At 46.0% G+C, this 15,803-nt stretch overlaps 1 protein-coding gene across 10 annotated transcripts in view; it reads right to left on the minus strand.

Moving 5' to 3' along the window:
• Positions 1 to 15,803, minus strand: part of LOC119484208 (pleckstrin homology domain-containing family A member 5-like) — a 57,251-nt gene that overhangs the window by 21,784 nt on the left and 19,664 nt on the right. For 7 of the 10 annotated variants that reach the window (XM_037762890.1, XM_037762887.1, XM_037762895.1 and 4 more), the window contains 8 exons: positions 15,418 to 15,518; positions 14,227 to 14,342; positions 12,801 to 13,910; positions 10,248 to 10,534; positions 8,490 to 8,743; positions 7,166 to 7,249; positions 5,832 to 5,951; positions 1,996 to 2,049 (listed from right to left, as the gene is read on the minus strand). In XM_037762890.1, coding sequence (XP_037618818.1) covers positions 1,996 to 2,049; positions 5,832 to 5,951; positions 7,166 to 7,249; positions 8,490 to 8,743; positions 10,248 to 10,534; positions 12,801 to 13,910; positions 14,227 to 14,342; positions 15,418 to 15,518 — 2,126 coding nt within the window. The remainder of the gene's footprint in view (positions 1 to 1,995; positions 2,050 to 5,831; positions 5,952 to 7,165; positions 7,250 to 8,489; positions 8,744 to 10,247; positions 10,535 to 12,800; positions 13,911 to 14,226; positions 14,343 to 15,417; positions 15,519 to 15,803) is intronic. The other 3 variants (XM_037762896.1, XM_037762894.1, XM_037762891.1) reach the window with 2 other exon arrangements.

The following is a 15,803-nucleotide window of genomic DNA, read 5'->3' on the forward strand; positions in this document are numbered from 1 at the left end:
TGAGTGTTTTTCAAAGCACTGACTGGAAGTAGGGACAATATTTATTGAAGACACGGGTTTGGAAATGGTATGTGATTTGGAATAAACAGGCTAAAAGTGAATGGATTGTTCCGCTATCTTTGATGCACATGAACCCAGGTTGCAATTGAAGAAAAATTGAGAGTAGCCCTGCTGTGGTCTCCATAAAGCATCAAGAAAATGGGGTGCACCAACATGGCAGTCAGTTCACATACTCTCTTAGGTGAGGTCAATGCAAGCAGCAAGGTGTTTAATGCCTTAAATGAGGAACACTTTACCACTTTGCCTTGCAGCAAGCAGTGGTGGATCCTGCTCTTGCCGCTTTGACAGTCCAGCCCTCCTCAGCCTGTCCCTCTCAGGAGCCAAGCCTCAAGAGGGTGACCAGAGGGCCCAGAGTGGGCATTGCGCCTATTGCCCCCTTCTCCTGAGACAGGGCCCCCCAGAACTGGGGGATGGTCCAGGGCTGGGCTGCCAACATCTGAGTCAGTTCTGCGTACCATGGTGCCGAGCTACGACCTGGTGCTATCAAAATGACTGACAACTGCTCCTGCCTCACTCTCTCCAGTGGGGGAGGGATGAGATGGAGCGGTGGATAGGCGTAAAGCAGCTTTCTTGGCCATGGCATGTGTGCAAATGCGTCCACCACCAGGGATGGGTCATCTTGCTGTGACAGGGAGAACAATAGCGGGCAGTGGGTGTTGCGTTGGATGGCAAACAGATCCACTTCCGCTCTCCCGAACCAGGACCAAATCTGCTTGACCACTTCAGGGGGAAGCCTCCATTCGTCTGGCAGAGATCCGCCTCTTGACAGGAGGTCGGCCCCCCTGTTCTCCAGTCCCAGAATGTGGAGAGCCTTCAGAGACAATAGGTGCTCTGAGGCTCACAATCACAGATTCTCTGTTTGGGCCAGCAAATAGCTGAACGGTAGTCTGTTATACTCGTAGGCTATCCCCTGGAAGGCGAAATGCAAGAACTTCCTGTGTTTTGGGGCTCCAGTCCTTCGGTGTTCCAGTATCTGTTTGATGGTCAACATAGACCTGGGAAGACCGGCCCAAGGGGTTCGCCTGTGATGATGGACGTCACGTCACTGTGTTCCATTCCTCCGAACTCTCATGTGGAGAGCGAGAAGGAAGAACACTGAAATGTCTGAGCCCGGGACGAGGTACTTGGTTGATATAGCACTTATCAAAACAAAGTTACGAAGTGCTTCACATAAAAACAAAATACATGGTAGGCTAATAACAAAATAAAAGTACTAAAGAGCAAGATGCAAATAAAACTAGTAAAACCTGTAAAACAGAATAAAAACTAGAATCAGGTGAAATCAGGGAGGGCAGTGCGATAAAAGTACGTTTTGAGTTTAGCTTTAAAAGAAGCCACTGACTCAGTCTGTGTAATTTCCTCGGGCAGGGTGTTCCAGAGCCTCGGGGCCCTTATCTCAAAGCTCTGTCCCCCTCAGTCTTCAGCCGAGAGACTAAAGCAGATAAAAGGCCCATGCCCTCGGCAGATCTCAAAGTACAAGCAGAGTCGTACAAGGATAAAAGATCTGAGATATAGTGAGGAGTCAGAAAATATTGTGCCTTGTAAGTAATTAAAAGAACTGTAAAATCTATTCTAAAACATACTGGAAGCCAGTGTACGGAGGGTGATGTGTTCAAACCTGTTTACTCTGGTTAAAAGCCTGGCAGCTGAGTTCTGTGCTATCTGTAGTTAGTCTACAGTATAGTCTTCTATTTATTCATGTAAATTCACACCAGAGCAGCGGGCAAGTGCAGTCTGCTTCAATGGTTAATTAATAATAAAGAGGTAAAGAAAAAAGATGAACAAAAAAAATAGACAGGACAGAGATTATCATAAATGTACATGCATGTGAGTCGTCTACAATGTTAGCTTTCATAAAGGGTTTAAATGTTCCGGTGCACTGAATCTGAGTCAGTAGAGACGGAAACAGACAGGAGGAAGCTTGGAAGTCCTCACCTGGCTGTCCAGGTAAATAAGGTTCCTCTGGAGATGATGAGAAAGAACATCAGTCTGCAGTAGCCACAGAAGGAGGAAGAGAAGAAGCAGGAAAAGTGACAAGGGTGACAGGAGAGGATGGAAGAAGGGAGTCAACAGCACATTTCAACAGGAAGGAAGAGATCATTAAAAGGGAAAGCAAAGAATGTGATGAGAAAGCACTATTTACAAGGCAGCGCTGCATCTTTCATGATCTATTTCTTATTATATTATATATATATACATATTATATTTATTTTTCAGTGAGACTAAACTTGAGGAACATGTTTTTCCTAACCTTAACCATAGTTCATTTGTCCTAATCCCCAACTGTAACTATTCTTTAATTGCCATGCACAGATCTTGTAGAGAGAAAGAAATTTAAAAGGTTTGGCATCGAACGGTAAAAAAAACATCATTGAATAATAATCCCGGGTTCGTTCGGATCTGTACAATATCAACGTTCTGTCTGGTTATAGCATGGTTACACAAGGTGGTCACACAAGAGGCAGAAAGTATGCTTCCAACACTGCAAAGCTATTAGCTGTGGCTGACAATCATGAATCCAGAAGAGCAGAATGACTGTACAGTCATGCAGCTGGATCCTGTGCTGTGTTGTTCATAACACACATCGTACATGGAGGCCTGGCCGATACATTCAGTAGATATTTACAGCCAAAACAAAGCCAGGACTAAAGTACTGTTCTACTACTGCACTGTTCACTTCAGTCCAGTAAGTTGAGAAAATGAATGACTTTACAGCAATGCAGTCTTCAAGACCAGGAAGAAAAACTATATTTAAACACTATCACCATTTCAACATGATACAGAATCTAGTCTCATATCACAACATGATGTTATATCTATGTATGATATTCGCTAGCTTTTAACACATGCAAATCGTTAAGCCGTTTTATATAAACTGGAAAAACAAAGTTCGGAAACTTATGTTTGGTGGATTATTTCTCTGTTGTTACAATGCTAATGGTCATTGTATTTTACATCGTTGGAAAGCCTGTTTATTTACCTTCGCAATGATGTCCAACTTGTAAGGATCATGCATTTGTGGGATGAGCAGCACAGCTGATTATGTGGGTAGTGCCCAAGAACAATGTTCCAAAATGCTCTGTCAATGGTAAACAGTGTATTCTCCTGTTGGTGTTGACTCTTGTTTTGAGTTGTTTGGTGGATTGGATGATTGAACTCTCTATCAGTAACAAGGAACAAACAAGACATATTGGCTATTTTACACTTTATTCATTTAATCCACCGTCAGGAGCCTCAGTAGAGGTGGAAGATCCATACGCAGCCACAACAGCCTGGCACCTCCTCCTCATGCTGGTCACCAACCTGGTCACACGTTGCTGTGGGATGGCGTTCCATTCCTCAACCAGGATTCGTTGCAGGTCAGCCAGCGTGGTTGTGTTGGTCACTCTAACACGTACAACCTGATCCCACATGTTGAGTTGGGTTGAGGTGTGGACTCTTGGCAGGCCGTTCCATTCTCTCTACTCCCACATTGTGGAGGTAGTCTGTGATAACCCTGGCTCTGTAGGGGGGGGGCGTTGTTTCTTGGAGGATGAAGTTAGGTGCCAGATTGTGGAGATATGGGATCATCACTGGCTGCAGAATCTCATCCCGATATCTCCCTGCATTGAGATGGCCTTCAATGATGACAAGCCTTGTTTTGCCAGTGAGGGAGATGCCGCCCCCCCCACACCATGACACTGCTCCCACCAAAAGCTGTTACTCTATCGGTGCAACAATCAGCATAGCGTTCTCCACGTCGTCTCCATACTTTGACCCTGCCACCCAACTTTGGCAGACAGAACCTGGACTCATCACTGAACATGACATTCCCCCACATGTTCAGGTTCCATTGTCTGTGTTGTCGACACCAGCGCAAACGGGCCTGACGGTGAAGGGCAGTCATTGCAGGCTTCCTGGTAGCCTTATGAGAATACACTGTTTACCATTGGCAGAGCATTTTGGAACATTGTTCTTGGGCGCTCCCCACATAATCAGCTGTGCTGCTCATCCCACAAATGCATGATCCTTACAAGTTGGACATCGTTGCGAAGGTAGATAAACAGGCTTTCCAACGATGTAAAATACAATGCCAATTAGTATTGTAACAACAGAGAAATAATCCACCAAACACAAGTTTCCGAACTTTCTTTTTCCAGTATATATACAGTATATACTGTATACTGTGTATATACTCTGCAATATGGATCACGAAATTTACAAAATTTAAAGCAGTAAACCCAAGATACATGACAACATACTGCACTGCAAGTCTGCAGAACAATTTTGAAAACTGATATACCAGATAGTGTGTCTGGCACACCGACTGTACATGCATTATGAAAGAACTTCCTCCAAATAAGAACTGATCTGGTTAATAAAACAGCCCACTCACGATGTACATCGAGCTCAAAAGAGACAACAGATGACAAGTTGTTTGATGCATCAGCTCCTATAAATCCACAACCACACAGAGACCTCAAGCCGACATGCATGGACAGGAGTAGTGCCCCCCCCCCCCCACCCCCATACAAAAACACACATGCTCAAACACACACATACATGGGTGCAAAAGAAAGCCCATAAATCCCCAACAATGCTTAATGCTAGATCAATACTCCAAAATGAAACTGAGTTTCATACAGTTCATAGAGCCAAATGATAGATTTGACATTAAAATGTCTCCAAATACGACATCACCTACAACTGGTCAAACATGTCATGTGACTGTGATGTCTATCAGTAGCCTGATGTGATGTCTATCAGTAGCCTGATGTGATGCCTACAGTGAACTTGTGACTTTGTTGAAGTTGGAGTTTGGGTTTACTGTTCGACACCTTGCTGCCAATCATTTAGAATGATCTGGTTCCCCTGCATTGCTGCTATGGTAACTGCACTGTTGACCTGGGGATGGAGAGGACAGACGTGTCCTATCTCCAGGACACATGGAGGTGTGTCTTACTCATCAGCTCACAATGAGGCTTTATGATTTTTACCTGCCAGAAGCTGGCAGGGGGACATGACCTCACTTCCCACTTGTGAACACAGCTTATTGGGTTTGTTGTAACTGGTACCAAGAATCCTGCTATAAGTTCTGTGGTACTGGTCCTCCATATCCCCAAGGTAAATTCCTATGATACTTGTGTTCCTGTAATATTGTCCTGTATTATTTTTGTGGTTATATTTTCAGATGTTTACTAAAGCATTGCCACAGTTCAACGGGCCGTTTGGCATTCAGTGTGTTGGAAGAAGTTTACCAAATTGATTACAAATCATCAACATTAACGTCTGCATCAAATTTCATGGCAGTTCTTCTGAAAATGTCAACCTGTTGGTGGTCCTAGATGCAAGTCAGCGAACCACTAAAGTCAGAAGAATCCATCGTATGGGAATAAAGAATGTCTGAACCACATTATGTGCCAAGGTATCTGCTAGATGTCAAGCTATTTCACTGGATAACTTCATCCTCTGGGGGTGATGAGTGGGATTTCTTGACAATTCATGCAACGGTTGTTGAGATATTTCAGTCGGGACCAAAGTGGGGGACCATTCGACTTTAATTGCCAACACAAAAACAAATAGCTTGAGTCGCAGTGAGTGTACAGTCTTTAGCTCAGAGACTCTCTCAGAACACACTGAAAGCTATTTCATTTTGAGTAAACTAACAGTCTCATGCAAGGAACCTCCCCTTGTGAATACACATAAACACAGAATATGGCATTTTGACTGCTTGGCTGGGAAAGCACAATGCGTGCATGCACACACACATACTGTATACAGTCAGCGCTGACCTTAGCGTTGGGCCCCTCCACACCCAGGGCCATTAGCTGAGCTACTGTGTGTTCCCGCAGGCTGTTGAGCTCCGCCTGCTGCCGGCGGAGCTTGATCAGGAGCAGGGTCAGCTCCTCGGGCTGCACAGAGCAACACACAGAGGAGAGAACACCAACCACACCCATCCACTGGTTGAAATTACACATGATGCTGTGACTCTGATGACCTTTAAGAGGAGAGAAACTACTGCAACTGATGATTAGTTGTCCGGTAAAAACGATTCTAACCCTGTACAGATATTATACGCCGATGACTATGTTGCTTCTGTTCAACTGCTACATGTCAGCCCCCAGCCTCACATTTCTTCTTTTTACATCTAGATTATCTCGTCAGTTCATCTTTATTTATTAAGGTGATCTCATTGAGATCAAGATCTCTTCTACAAGAGAGAGTCGTACAGTATAGTGAAGTTCTACAGTATGATGCAGGGTTGAAACTTCAGATTCATTCACAGAAAAACTCCACAGTAAGCTAACAGACATATTAATGCTTTATGAAGCGGTTCTGGCTAACAAGTCAACACCTACTTACTCCCAACGCTTTTTAGTTTTACTGCACTTTTTTAGTACAATCTCATTTGGTTCAGTCTTACCGGCAGCTCTGATGAATGCTCTGTACGCTACCCGCCCAGCACCAAACGGCAGACGGCAGTTAAGATGCTAATGTTGCTCTGTATCCGCTGTATGTTCCATCCGGTCTCACTCACAACTCATTAAATTCCACCGTTTGGTCAGCGCCCCTCTGCATCGGAGAATGACGCACGGGGTACCCGTCTAGCGTTACTTTTGGACGGACCATGGACGGCGTGTCAATATACGCCTGTGCATAGTGTCCTTTCAAAATAAGCTTCCATTTTCACAGGAAGTTAGGTTTAGGCAACACAACCACTTAGGTAGGGTTAAGAAACAGTCGTGGTTGGCGTTAACTTCACTGACTAGAGACTCATTCATTCATTCATGGTTTATTTAATAGGGACCAATACAATGTACATAGACAACTTAAAAACAGTTATCTGATGCCAGTATCATAGTGCTTGTAGCGGATGCTAATTTGCAACAACTGTCCCTGGAAGGGCTTTTTGTGAAAAAAGCCCTTCTAGCAATAAGAGGCTTCATTGAGATAGATGTGTGAGTTGTGTTTCGATGAGTGCACGGCAGTGGCGGTTCTCATATGTGTAAATGCTCTCAAAACTCTATGAACTCTTTGTAAGAGTTTACTGAAATCAGGGGGGGCAGCAGTTTGAATCTCATAGTATGGAGTGTGAGGGAGGAGAGGGGTGCATGAGAACACTCACCGTCTTGCCTTGCAGGGACTGCGGGGTGATGGACGGAGGAGGGACGCCGGCTGCGATGGATCGTCGGTCAGCTGGGTGGCCGTACTGTGGCGGAGAGGGATGAGAATGGAGTGAATCTGACAGAAGAAGGTTCATCAAAGTTGAATTAATTTCAGTTAAGGTATTCTTGATTAACTTAAAATGACTTAAACCTGCCGTACGCAGTATATTTTTGGCATCATTGGACAGAAAGTCCATAATAACCTTTCAGCATATTGTAATTCAAGTGTTCTGAGAGAAAACTAGACTTCTGACTCCATGAGAAAAAAAGGGTTAGGGTTTTTAATAATAACATTATTAAAAGAATGTGAGAGAGAAGAAAAACTGTTTTGACGTTAATGCGTTAATACGTCAATGTATTAGGTTGCAGATATATCTAGATATCTACCAGCCCGTCCTGTCTTGTAATACCACTTGTTCCTCTGAGAGGTGATAGTGAGTCACTCTGAGTCCAACATGAGAGGACCAAGAAGTAGAGCCGCCCCAAGGGCTCGTCAATAATAATGGATTAAATGCAAAGGGGCAGAAAAGAGAAAACGACTGGCAACCTCGCCTCGTCCCCCCCGCCTCCGGAAGACGGACCCCCAGCACCGGGGGTCTGATCCCAGGGGACCGCCCTGCCTCTCCGCCAGATTAGCCATCTTTCTGTTATGATACAGGTTAGACCTAGCGCTCCACCAGCCCGCTGACTCCCGGTGCTCGGGTTTGTACTCGCTGAATTCAAGTATCTGTGGCCGCTGATTGGGCATCCGTCTCCAAAGCTGCCGAGTGCCAACCGCTCTCCTCCCGGCGGTAGTGGTCTCCTGGCCAAGGGGGAATGAGACGAAGGTGCGGTTTTCTTGTTTCTGCCACTTTGGATTTGAAGTGTAGGCTACACGGACCGTACAGCCTGCGATTAGTGTCATAGTAAACACACCGATGGCTAACTTAAACTACAGGCCGACGCCACATGGGAAGATTATCAGATAGCGGTGTTATTTTGCACGGCTCTCAGAGTTTCAGCAGTTTGGTTGAATTTTGCGTATTCTTTTTCAACTGCTAGTTAGTAACTGGCATTTTTTAAATAACTCATGACTGTAAATGCGTGTATGGACCCAGTAGTACAGGTGAAATGTTGCCCCCCATTTCTTTGGAACAGGTGGCCAGGTATTACACATTTCACCTTTTATATGGAAAACTCATCTTCTCATACTTGATTTTTCCTTAAAAGGTTCACTAGGAAACTCTATTTTATTACCTATATTTACTTATCATTTGAGTCAATCTCCAGTGCCATGCCCTCTACCTTGGCGAGGTGTGTCCTGTGCCAGTGGTTCTGCGTCACGTCCCCCCTGAAGACGGGTGAGGACACCTCAGATTGGGGGCTGTTGGCGTTGTGAGTGACCTGCTGGCGAGGAGGGGAGAAGGTGCTGTAGAGAGCCAGGGAGCCATGAGACGGCGAGGTGGGGATGGAGTGCGCCACGGCATGTTCGGAGATGTTACCCATGGTCTTTGTGCTGGGCAGGGTGCCGTAATGACCCACAGCTGGAAGCCCAACACCTGGAGGAGAAAAGAAAGTCAAGTGGAGTAAGAAGCTTTCCTTGTCTACAGCACTTTCTGTGATGGTCATGAAATTGAGTTATGTTTCAAAATAGAGAGAAAAAACAACTCAACAAAAAGTGATTAAAAAAAGTGATGACATAAGATATAACGTTATTGAGGGGTACAAAATAATGCCTAATAACACGTTTTAGGCTGATCTTATTTGGGTGCCATGCCATTGTTCCGACGGCCCCCAATAGGCTGTTACGGCACATGGCTAATTATTTTCCTACCATGGCGAAGGCATGACCCGCCTACTCTGCCTCTGGTTGGCCTACCCTGATATTCCTACCCTAACCCTAACTAATCCCTCTCCTCATGTCTAAACCTAACCAACCAACCAACCCAACCAATGAAGGCATGACCCGCCCTACTCTGCCTCTGGTTGGCCTACCCTGATATTCTTACCCTAACCCTAACTAATCCCTCTCCTCATGTCTAAACCTAACCAACCAACCCAACCAATGAAGGCATTTAAGGCAACAAGACGGGAAGGTCCGATGATGTATTCTGCATAATAATTAACCAAGCGCTTCTGCTAGTCGCACGGAGAGTGTGTATTTTCGGAACAATGGGCAGTCCCCCTCATTTGCAACACACAAATAAAAGTAATGATGGTGGCAGTCTTCTTACAAAGTCAATGTAGTGAAAAAACACAATATTAGAGACATATGAAAGATGGAGCTGCAATCCTATATTAAGAAAATGTGTCTTATTGTTTACAGGCTCTAATCTGGAGGCACATCTGAGTCTGAGGAAGGAACGTTCATGATGGGGAATACAGAGATGTCATGTGGTGTACCTACGCACTTCAATCTGTTTTCTGTTATATTTTCATTTTAATTGGTTATTAAAAGTACACATTTGAGTATCAACTGCATGAATGTGAAAAGACTTGCTCTGATAAATATTATGACATTATTATTATTATATTATTATTTTATTATATTATTGTAAAGCCACTGACTGGGATCAAATGAGAGTGATTGGACACATAGACACACTGTGATTTACCTACTGAACTGGGGGAAGACCTTCCATTAGAAAAAGAAACCTGACAGAAACGGCACCTCCTAACAGAGCTGAGAGCAAATGAACCCAGTAAAAGGAATCTGATTCAGAGACTTGCCCGGTAAGGCTGGTTGGACCCAATCTCAAATTGTTGCTAACAGAATAGCAAGGCCACATTACTAGCGCTAATTTGCAAACTTGAATGGCAAGGAAAAGAATTCTTAAGAAAATATGAATAAAAAGCACAAATGACATTTCATTGGATTTTCTTTTTTCATGACAAGGATGTTCAAAATGTCAGAGGGTTAGTAAGCTATATACCGAGCTTTCTATATATGTTTATATATCCTAGCTTTCTGAGCCGACTCTAGGCTAGAATGGAGAAAGTACTCTGTCATTGCTCTTACAGCAGGACAGGAAGTAGTATTGAATCTGTCTGTGGTATCGGTACCTGTTGGCAGAGCCATACTCTGCCTGGAGAAGGCCTGCCTCTGCTGCCACTCATACAGCTGCCACATGGTGTCATCCCTCATCGACCTTCTCTTCTCCGCTGTGCTGACGGTGGTGGTGGAGGCGGGACGGAGGGCCCGGTCGTACACAGAGCCCGCCACGCTGCAGATGCTGTCGGGCCTCATCATGCTGTTGCGGGGCAGCGTGCGATAGCCCTCTGGGTAGCGGGGCACAATCTGAGCACGGTGGCTGGGCATGTTCCTGGGTAAGGTCTGGTAGGACGTAACACTGGGAGAGCAAACAGACAAACTGATGAGAAGGGAGTACTCGCTAATCACCACATGATTAAAAGGTAAACACAGTGGATGGCAGTACATAATGGCACTGCACTCTGACTTCACTTCTCAAATCAGAGGCTGCAGATGCATCAACATACAGTTCTGCTGCCTTCAGATGGCTACAGGGATTTAATGAGCAGCAGGAGTAATGTTTCACAGTATGTAAGTACTGTACGAATCCATCCATCCATCCATCTTCTTCCGCTTATCGCAGGGGCAGCAGTTGGTTTTCACCAGTCAGATGTACCCATCCTACTGGTGAAAACCTCCAAAGGGAGGCGTCCAGGAGGCATCCTGATCAGATGCCCGAACCACCTCATCTGGCCCCTTTTGATGCAAAGGAGCAGTGTGTCTACTCCGAACTCCCTCCAGATGTCTGACCTCCTCACCCTATCTCTACGAAGGAAGCTCATTTTGGCCGCTTGTATCCGCGATCTCATTCTTTGGGTCACTACCCGAAGCTCATGACCGTAGGTGAGGGTTGGAACATAGATGGACCGGTAAATCTAGAGCTTTGCCTTCCAGCTCAGTTCCCTCTGGACCACAATGGTCTGGTAGAGCACACGCAAAACTGCTGACACCGCACCGAACCGCCTGTCCAGCAGTGACTCACTCCCAACCTGGAGGGAGCAGTCCACCGGTTTCCGGCAGAGACTCATGGCCTCAGACTCGGAGGTACTGACTCTCATCCCGACCGCTTCACACTCGGCCGCAAAACGCCCCAGTGTGTGCTGAAGGTCACGGTCTGATAAAGCCACCAGAATCACAACATCTGCAAAGAGCAGAGACAATTCTGAAGGCCCCAAACCGGACTCTCTCCTCCCCTCGGCTGTGCCATGAGAACTTGTCCATGAAAACCACAAACAGGATCGGTGTCAAGGGACAATTCTGGCGAGGCCAACACCCACCGGAAACGTGTTTGACTTTGTGCCGAGTATACAAACGCAGCTCTCACTTTGGTTATACAAAGACCGGATGGCTCGTAACACGGACCTCGGTACCTCATATTCCCGTAGTACCCCCCACAGGGTTAGCGATATCCTCCCTCCCTGGACCCATCCACCTCCCCTCCTGCTCGCCCGTCTTTATCCCTTTTTATTCTACGTCACTAGCTCTGAGCGTAGCATTTATGCGGATGCATGTACATTGCAGTCAGTACAGACTACATGGTGTACAAATGAACACTTAGAGCAAGAACAGTGTTCCTATAATACGCCTTTTCCTTGCACATTATCGTGTCATTCACATGCCTTTCCGTGCGACCAGGCTGCTCTGAGACTGTGCATGCAGACTGTACACACCTATTGCACGTTTATGAATGTCCAACTGCAGTGCAGTATAAACAGAACTGCTTCTGTTCCACATCCGTGTCTGTTTTGGAGTATAACAGGACGCTAACAGACCATGCTACTTTGGTTTGGACCATGACAAAGTTTACTCTCATTGGGATGTTGACAACCAGGATCATTTATTATTAATAATCCATTGTTTGGAAATCTAAATTGGTGTCACAGAAGGTAAAGATGAAGGTAAAAATGCAAATAAAAAATATTTCTTTCTGATCTTTTCTCATATCAAATACACGTAGAGTGTATAAAGACTACATGCGACAGTATAACAATGTCAAACTACAAGATATATTTAGAAATGGTCTTTCACCTTATGTAAGATCAGTGCTTATAGCTGTAGTTGAACTTAAGGAATACATATCTGGACCCAGGCAGCCATACGTTGCTCTAATCAGGTCTTTGAAGGGGACATGAACACTAAAAAATACATCACCTCTGTGCTCTAGGGTAATTTATTGATTTTCATTTTACTACTTACACTAAACTAGATTTTCTTGCTGATACCAAAACAATGAAACTGACTCTGAATGCTCTCCAAGTTTGTGGCTAAATAGAACATCAGAGATGATAGCAAGATTAGGAATTAATTGCCAAGAATTTTAATTACTAATTTGGATGCGAAAGCTTCTTCATAGAAACTCCACAGATTGTTGGTCCAAATCTGTCAGCAAAGCAGCTTTGCTTTCTCTCTGTTGGAAACTTGGTCATAAACTATTTACTGTTCGGCGACCTCATTCTGCTCTATTGACATATGCAGAGGGTGGAATTGAAATTGCAAAACAGTTTTTGACATTATAATTCCCCAAATGGTTCCAGAAATAACGGTACAATTAGGAAAGCACACATACGCATGCCAGTCAGTCTCACCTCCTTGAGTCATCATCCAGTCCTCTTGTCCTGTGTGTGCGGACCCAGTGTTCCAGCTGCTGCATGGAGTTGGTCCTGGACAGGCCTCTCTCTGGCTCCTGGACCGGTGCAGGGGACTTTCCTTGACCCATGGCCTGGCTGCTGTCTACTTCTGCCGGGCTGCAGTCTCCAGTCTGGTCCCCTGCCTTGGACCCCGAGCCATTGACCTGCACAGGATTTTGGACATTGAGGTTGGCCTGGCCCTGGCGAGATGCAGACACCGCTGCTGCGATAGCGGCGGCCTGAGCCGGCTGCAGCTTGATGCTGCTGATTTTAGTCAGAGACCTTTCTGCACTTGGGTCTCTCTGGAAGCCATATCTGTCCCCGCCACGGACCGTAGCATACTTCCCTGCATCTCTGAGAGTAGCGTATTTATCCCCTTCTCGGAGCGTACTGTATTTCCTCACTTCCTTCAGAGTGCCGTATTTGTCCACAACTTGTATGGTACCATATTTATTCTCCATCTCCCTCATGATGCCGTACCTCTCTGTCTCCCTTAAGGACAGCTGTCTCTTCACCTCCTTCTGGGGAACATATTTATGAAGTGTGTGCCTGTCTCCTACTTTCTGCAGAGCATATTTTTCTCCATCCTTCTTGAGCAGGTACTTCTCTCCATCTTTAGAGAGAGTATATTTCTCCTCTGTCTGCGTCACAGTGCACTTTTCGTCCACGTTCTGGAGAGCATACTTCTCCAGATCCCTGTGAATTGCGTACACCTCTCCGTCTCTCTGCAGCAAGGATTTCTCGCCGTCTTTTCGCAGCATGTACTTCTCTCCATCCTTGTGGAGGAGATACTTCTCTCCATCCGTCTGAAGCATGTAGCTCACGCCGTCTTTCTTCAGGGAGTACCTCTCCCCGTCTCTCTGTAAGGTGTAGTACTCACGCTCCCTCTGGCCGTTGTGTTTCTCTAGGTCTTTTTGCCGTTTGTCGTCGGCTCGAGATAGAGAGTGTTGGCGCACGGGCTCACGGTTGCGTTCGTTGTTCTGGATCTCGGGCCGGGTTAAGACTCTGTGGTTCAGTAAGTTGTTCAACTCCTGTGGAGTCCGCTGATCCACTTTCAACTTGTCCAGTCTGGGAAGAAGGAAAGAGAGGGATAAAGGGACAACAAGTCAAGATTTCTAAGAGATATCAAAGATAACTGAAGTGTCAGAAGTCCTGTGTTCTGACAGCCTTCCTTTCTGGCCGTCCACTGATCTCTGCCAGGGATAGGATCTGTGCTTTTATGTGTGAAACTAACATGCTGCCGTCTTGGCCAGGACTTCTTGGAAAATAGATTTTAAATGTCAATGGGGATATCCTGGAAAAATAAAGGTTAAATAAAATAAAACATTTATTTTTACAACCATCATTGGTTTTCCTTTGGACACGTCCCCATGTGAGTACCAACCTTCTGACTGGTTCAGAGTGGACGAGGGCAGCGTCCGTCATGACTTTCATCCACGACTCCATGTCTTTGGCTGCGTCAGTGCAGAAATAATACGTACGCATGTTGGGGTGAGTGGCCTGGCAAAGGAGGGAGAGAGGAGGGAGAGAGGAAGGAGAGACGAGGGAGAGAGGATGGAGAGAGGAGGGAGAGAGGAGGGAGAGAGGAAGGAGAGAGGAAGGAGAGACGAGGGAGAGAGGATGGAGAGAGGATGGAGAGAGGAAGGAGAGGAAGGAGAGAGGACGGAGAGAAGAGGGAGAGAAGAGGGAGAGAAGATGGAGAGAGGATGGAGAGAGGAGGGAGAGAGGAGGGAGAGAGGAGGGAGAGAGGAAGGAGAGAGGACGGAGAGAAGAGGGAGAGAAGAGGGAGAGAGGAGGGAGAGAGGGGGGAGAGAGGAGGGAGAGAAGATGGAGAGAGGATGGAGAGAAGAGGGAGAGAGGAGGGAGAGAAGATGGAGAGAAGAGGGAGAGAGGAGGGAGAGAGGGGGGAGAGAGGATGGAGAGAAGATGGAGAGAGGATGGAGAGAGGAGGGAGATAAGAAGGAGAGAAGAGGGAGAGAGGATGGAGAGATGATGGAGAGAAGATGGAGAGAGGAGGGAGAGAGGAGGGAGAGAGGAGAGAGATAAGAAGGAGAGAAGAGGGAGAGAGGAGGGAGAGAAGATGGAGAGAGGATGGAGAGAGGAGGGAAAGAAGATGGAGAGAGGATGGAGAGAGGAGGGAGAGAAGATGGAGAGAGGATGGAGAGAGGATGGAGAGAGGAGGGAGAGAAGATGGAGAGAGGATGGAGAGAGGAGGGAGAGAAGATGGAGAGAGGAGGGAGAGAGCAGGGAGAAAGGAGGGAGAGAGGAGGGAGAGAGGATGGAGAGAGGATGGAGAGAAGATGGAGAGAGGAGGGAGAGAGGAGGGAGAGAAGATGGAGAGAGGATGGAGAGAGGATGGAGAGAGGATAGAGAGAGGATGGAGAGAGGATGGAGAGAAGATGGAGAGAGGAGGGAGAGAGGAGGGAGAGAAGATGGAGAGAGGAGGTACATAAAAAATAAGAGGACCTTGTAAGATTCTTCATCATCATCATCATCATCATCATGAGTTAAACAGCTGCTGAAGTGACCTTTAACCTTTAACCTTTAACCTTTAACTTAGACACTAGTGTTTCACCTTGAAGGCGTATTTCCTGCTGATGTGGTCGTCCACCGACAACATGGAGATGTGAAAGCTCGGCAGCAGGATACTTCCCAGGATGTTGTCCTCTTTCTCATCTGCACCAGAGAAGAAAGAAGAACAGTCACATGTCCACATGTTAGAGAGGAACTTCTGCACCAAAGAAGAAAGAAGAACAGTCACATGTCCACATGTTAGAGAGAAACATCTGCACCAAAGAAGAAAGAAGAACAGTCACATGTCCACATGTTAGAGAGGAACATCTGCACCAAAGGAGAAAGAAGAACAGTCACATGTCGACATTTTAGAGAGAAACATCTCCACCAAAGAAGAAAGAAGAACAGTCACATGTCCACATGTTAGAGAGGAACATCTGCACCAAA

Source organism: Sebastes umbrosus, unplaced genomic scaffold (assembly GCF_015220745.1).
Source record: "Sebastes umbrosus isolate fSebUmb1 unplaced genomic scaffold, fSebUmb1.pri S37, whole genome shotgun sequence".
NCBI lineage: Eukaryota > Metazoa > Chordata > Actinopteri > Perciformes > Sebastidae > Sebastes > Sebastes umbrosus.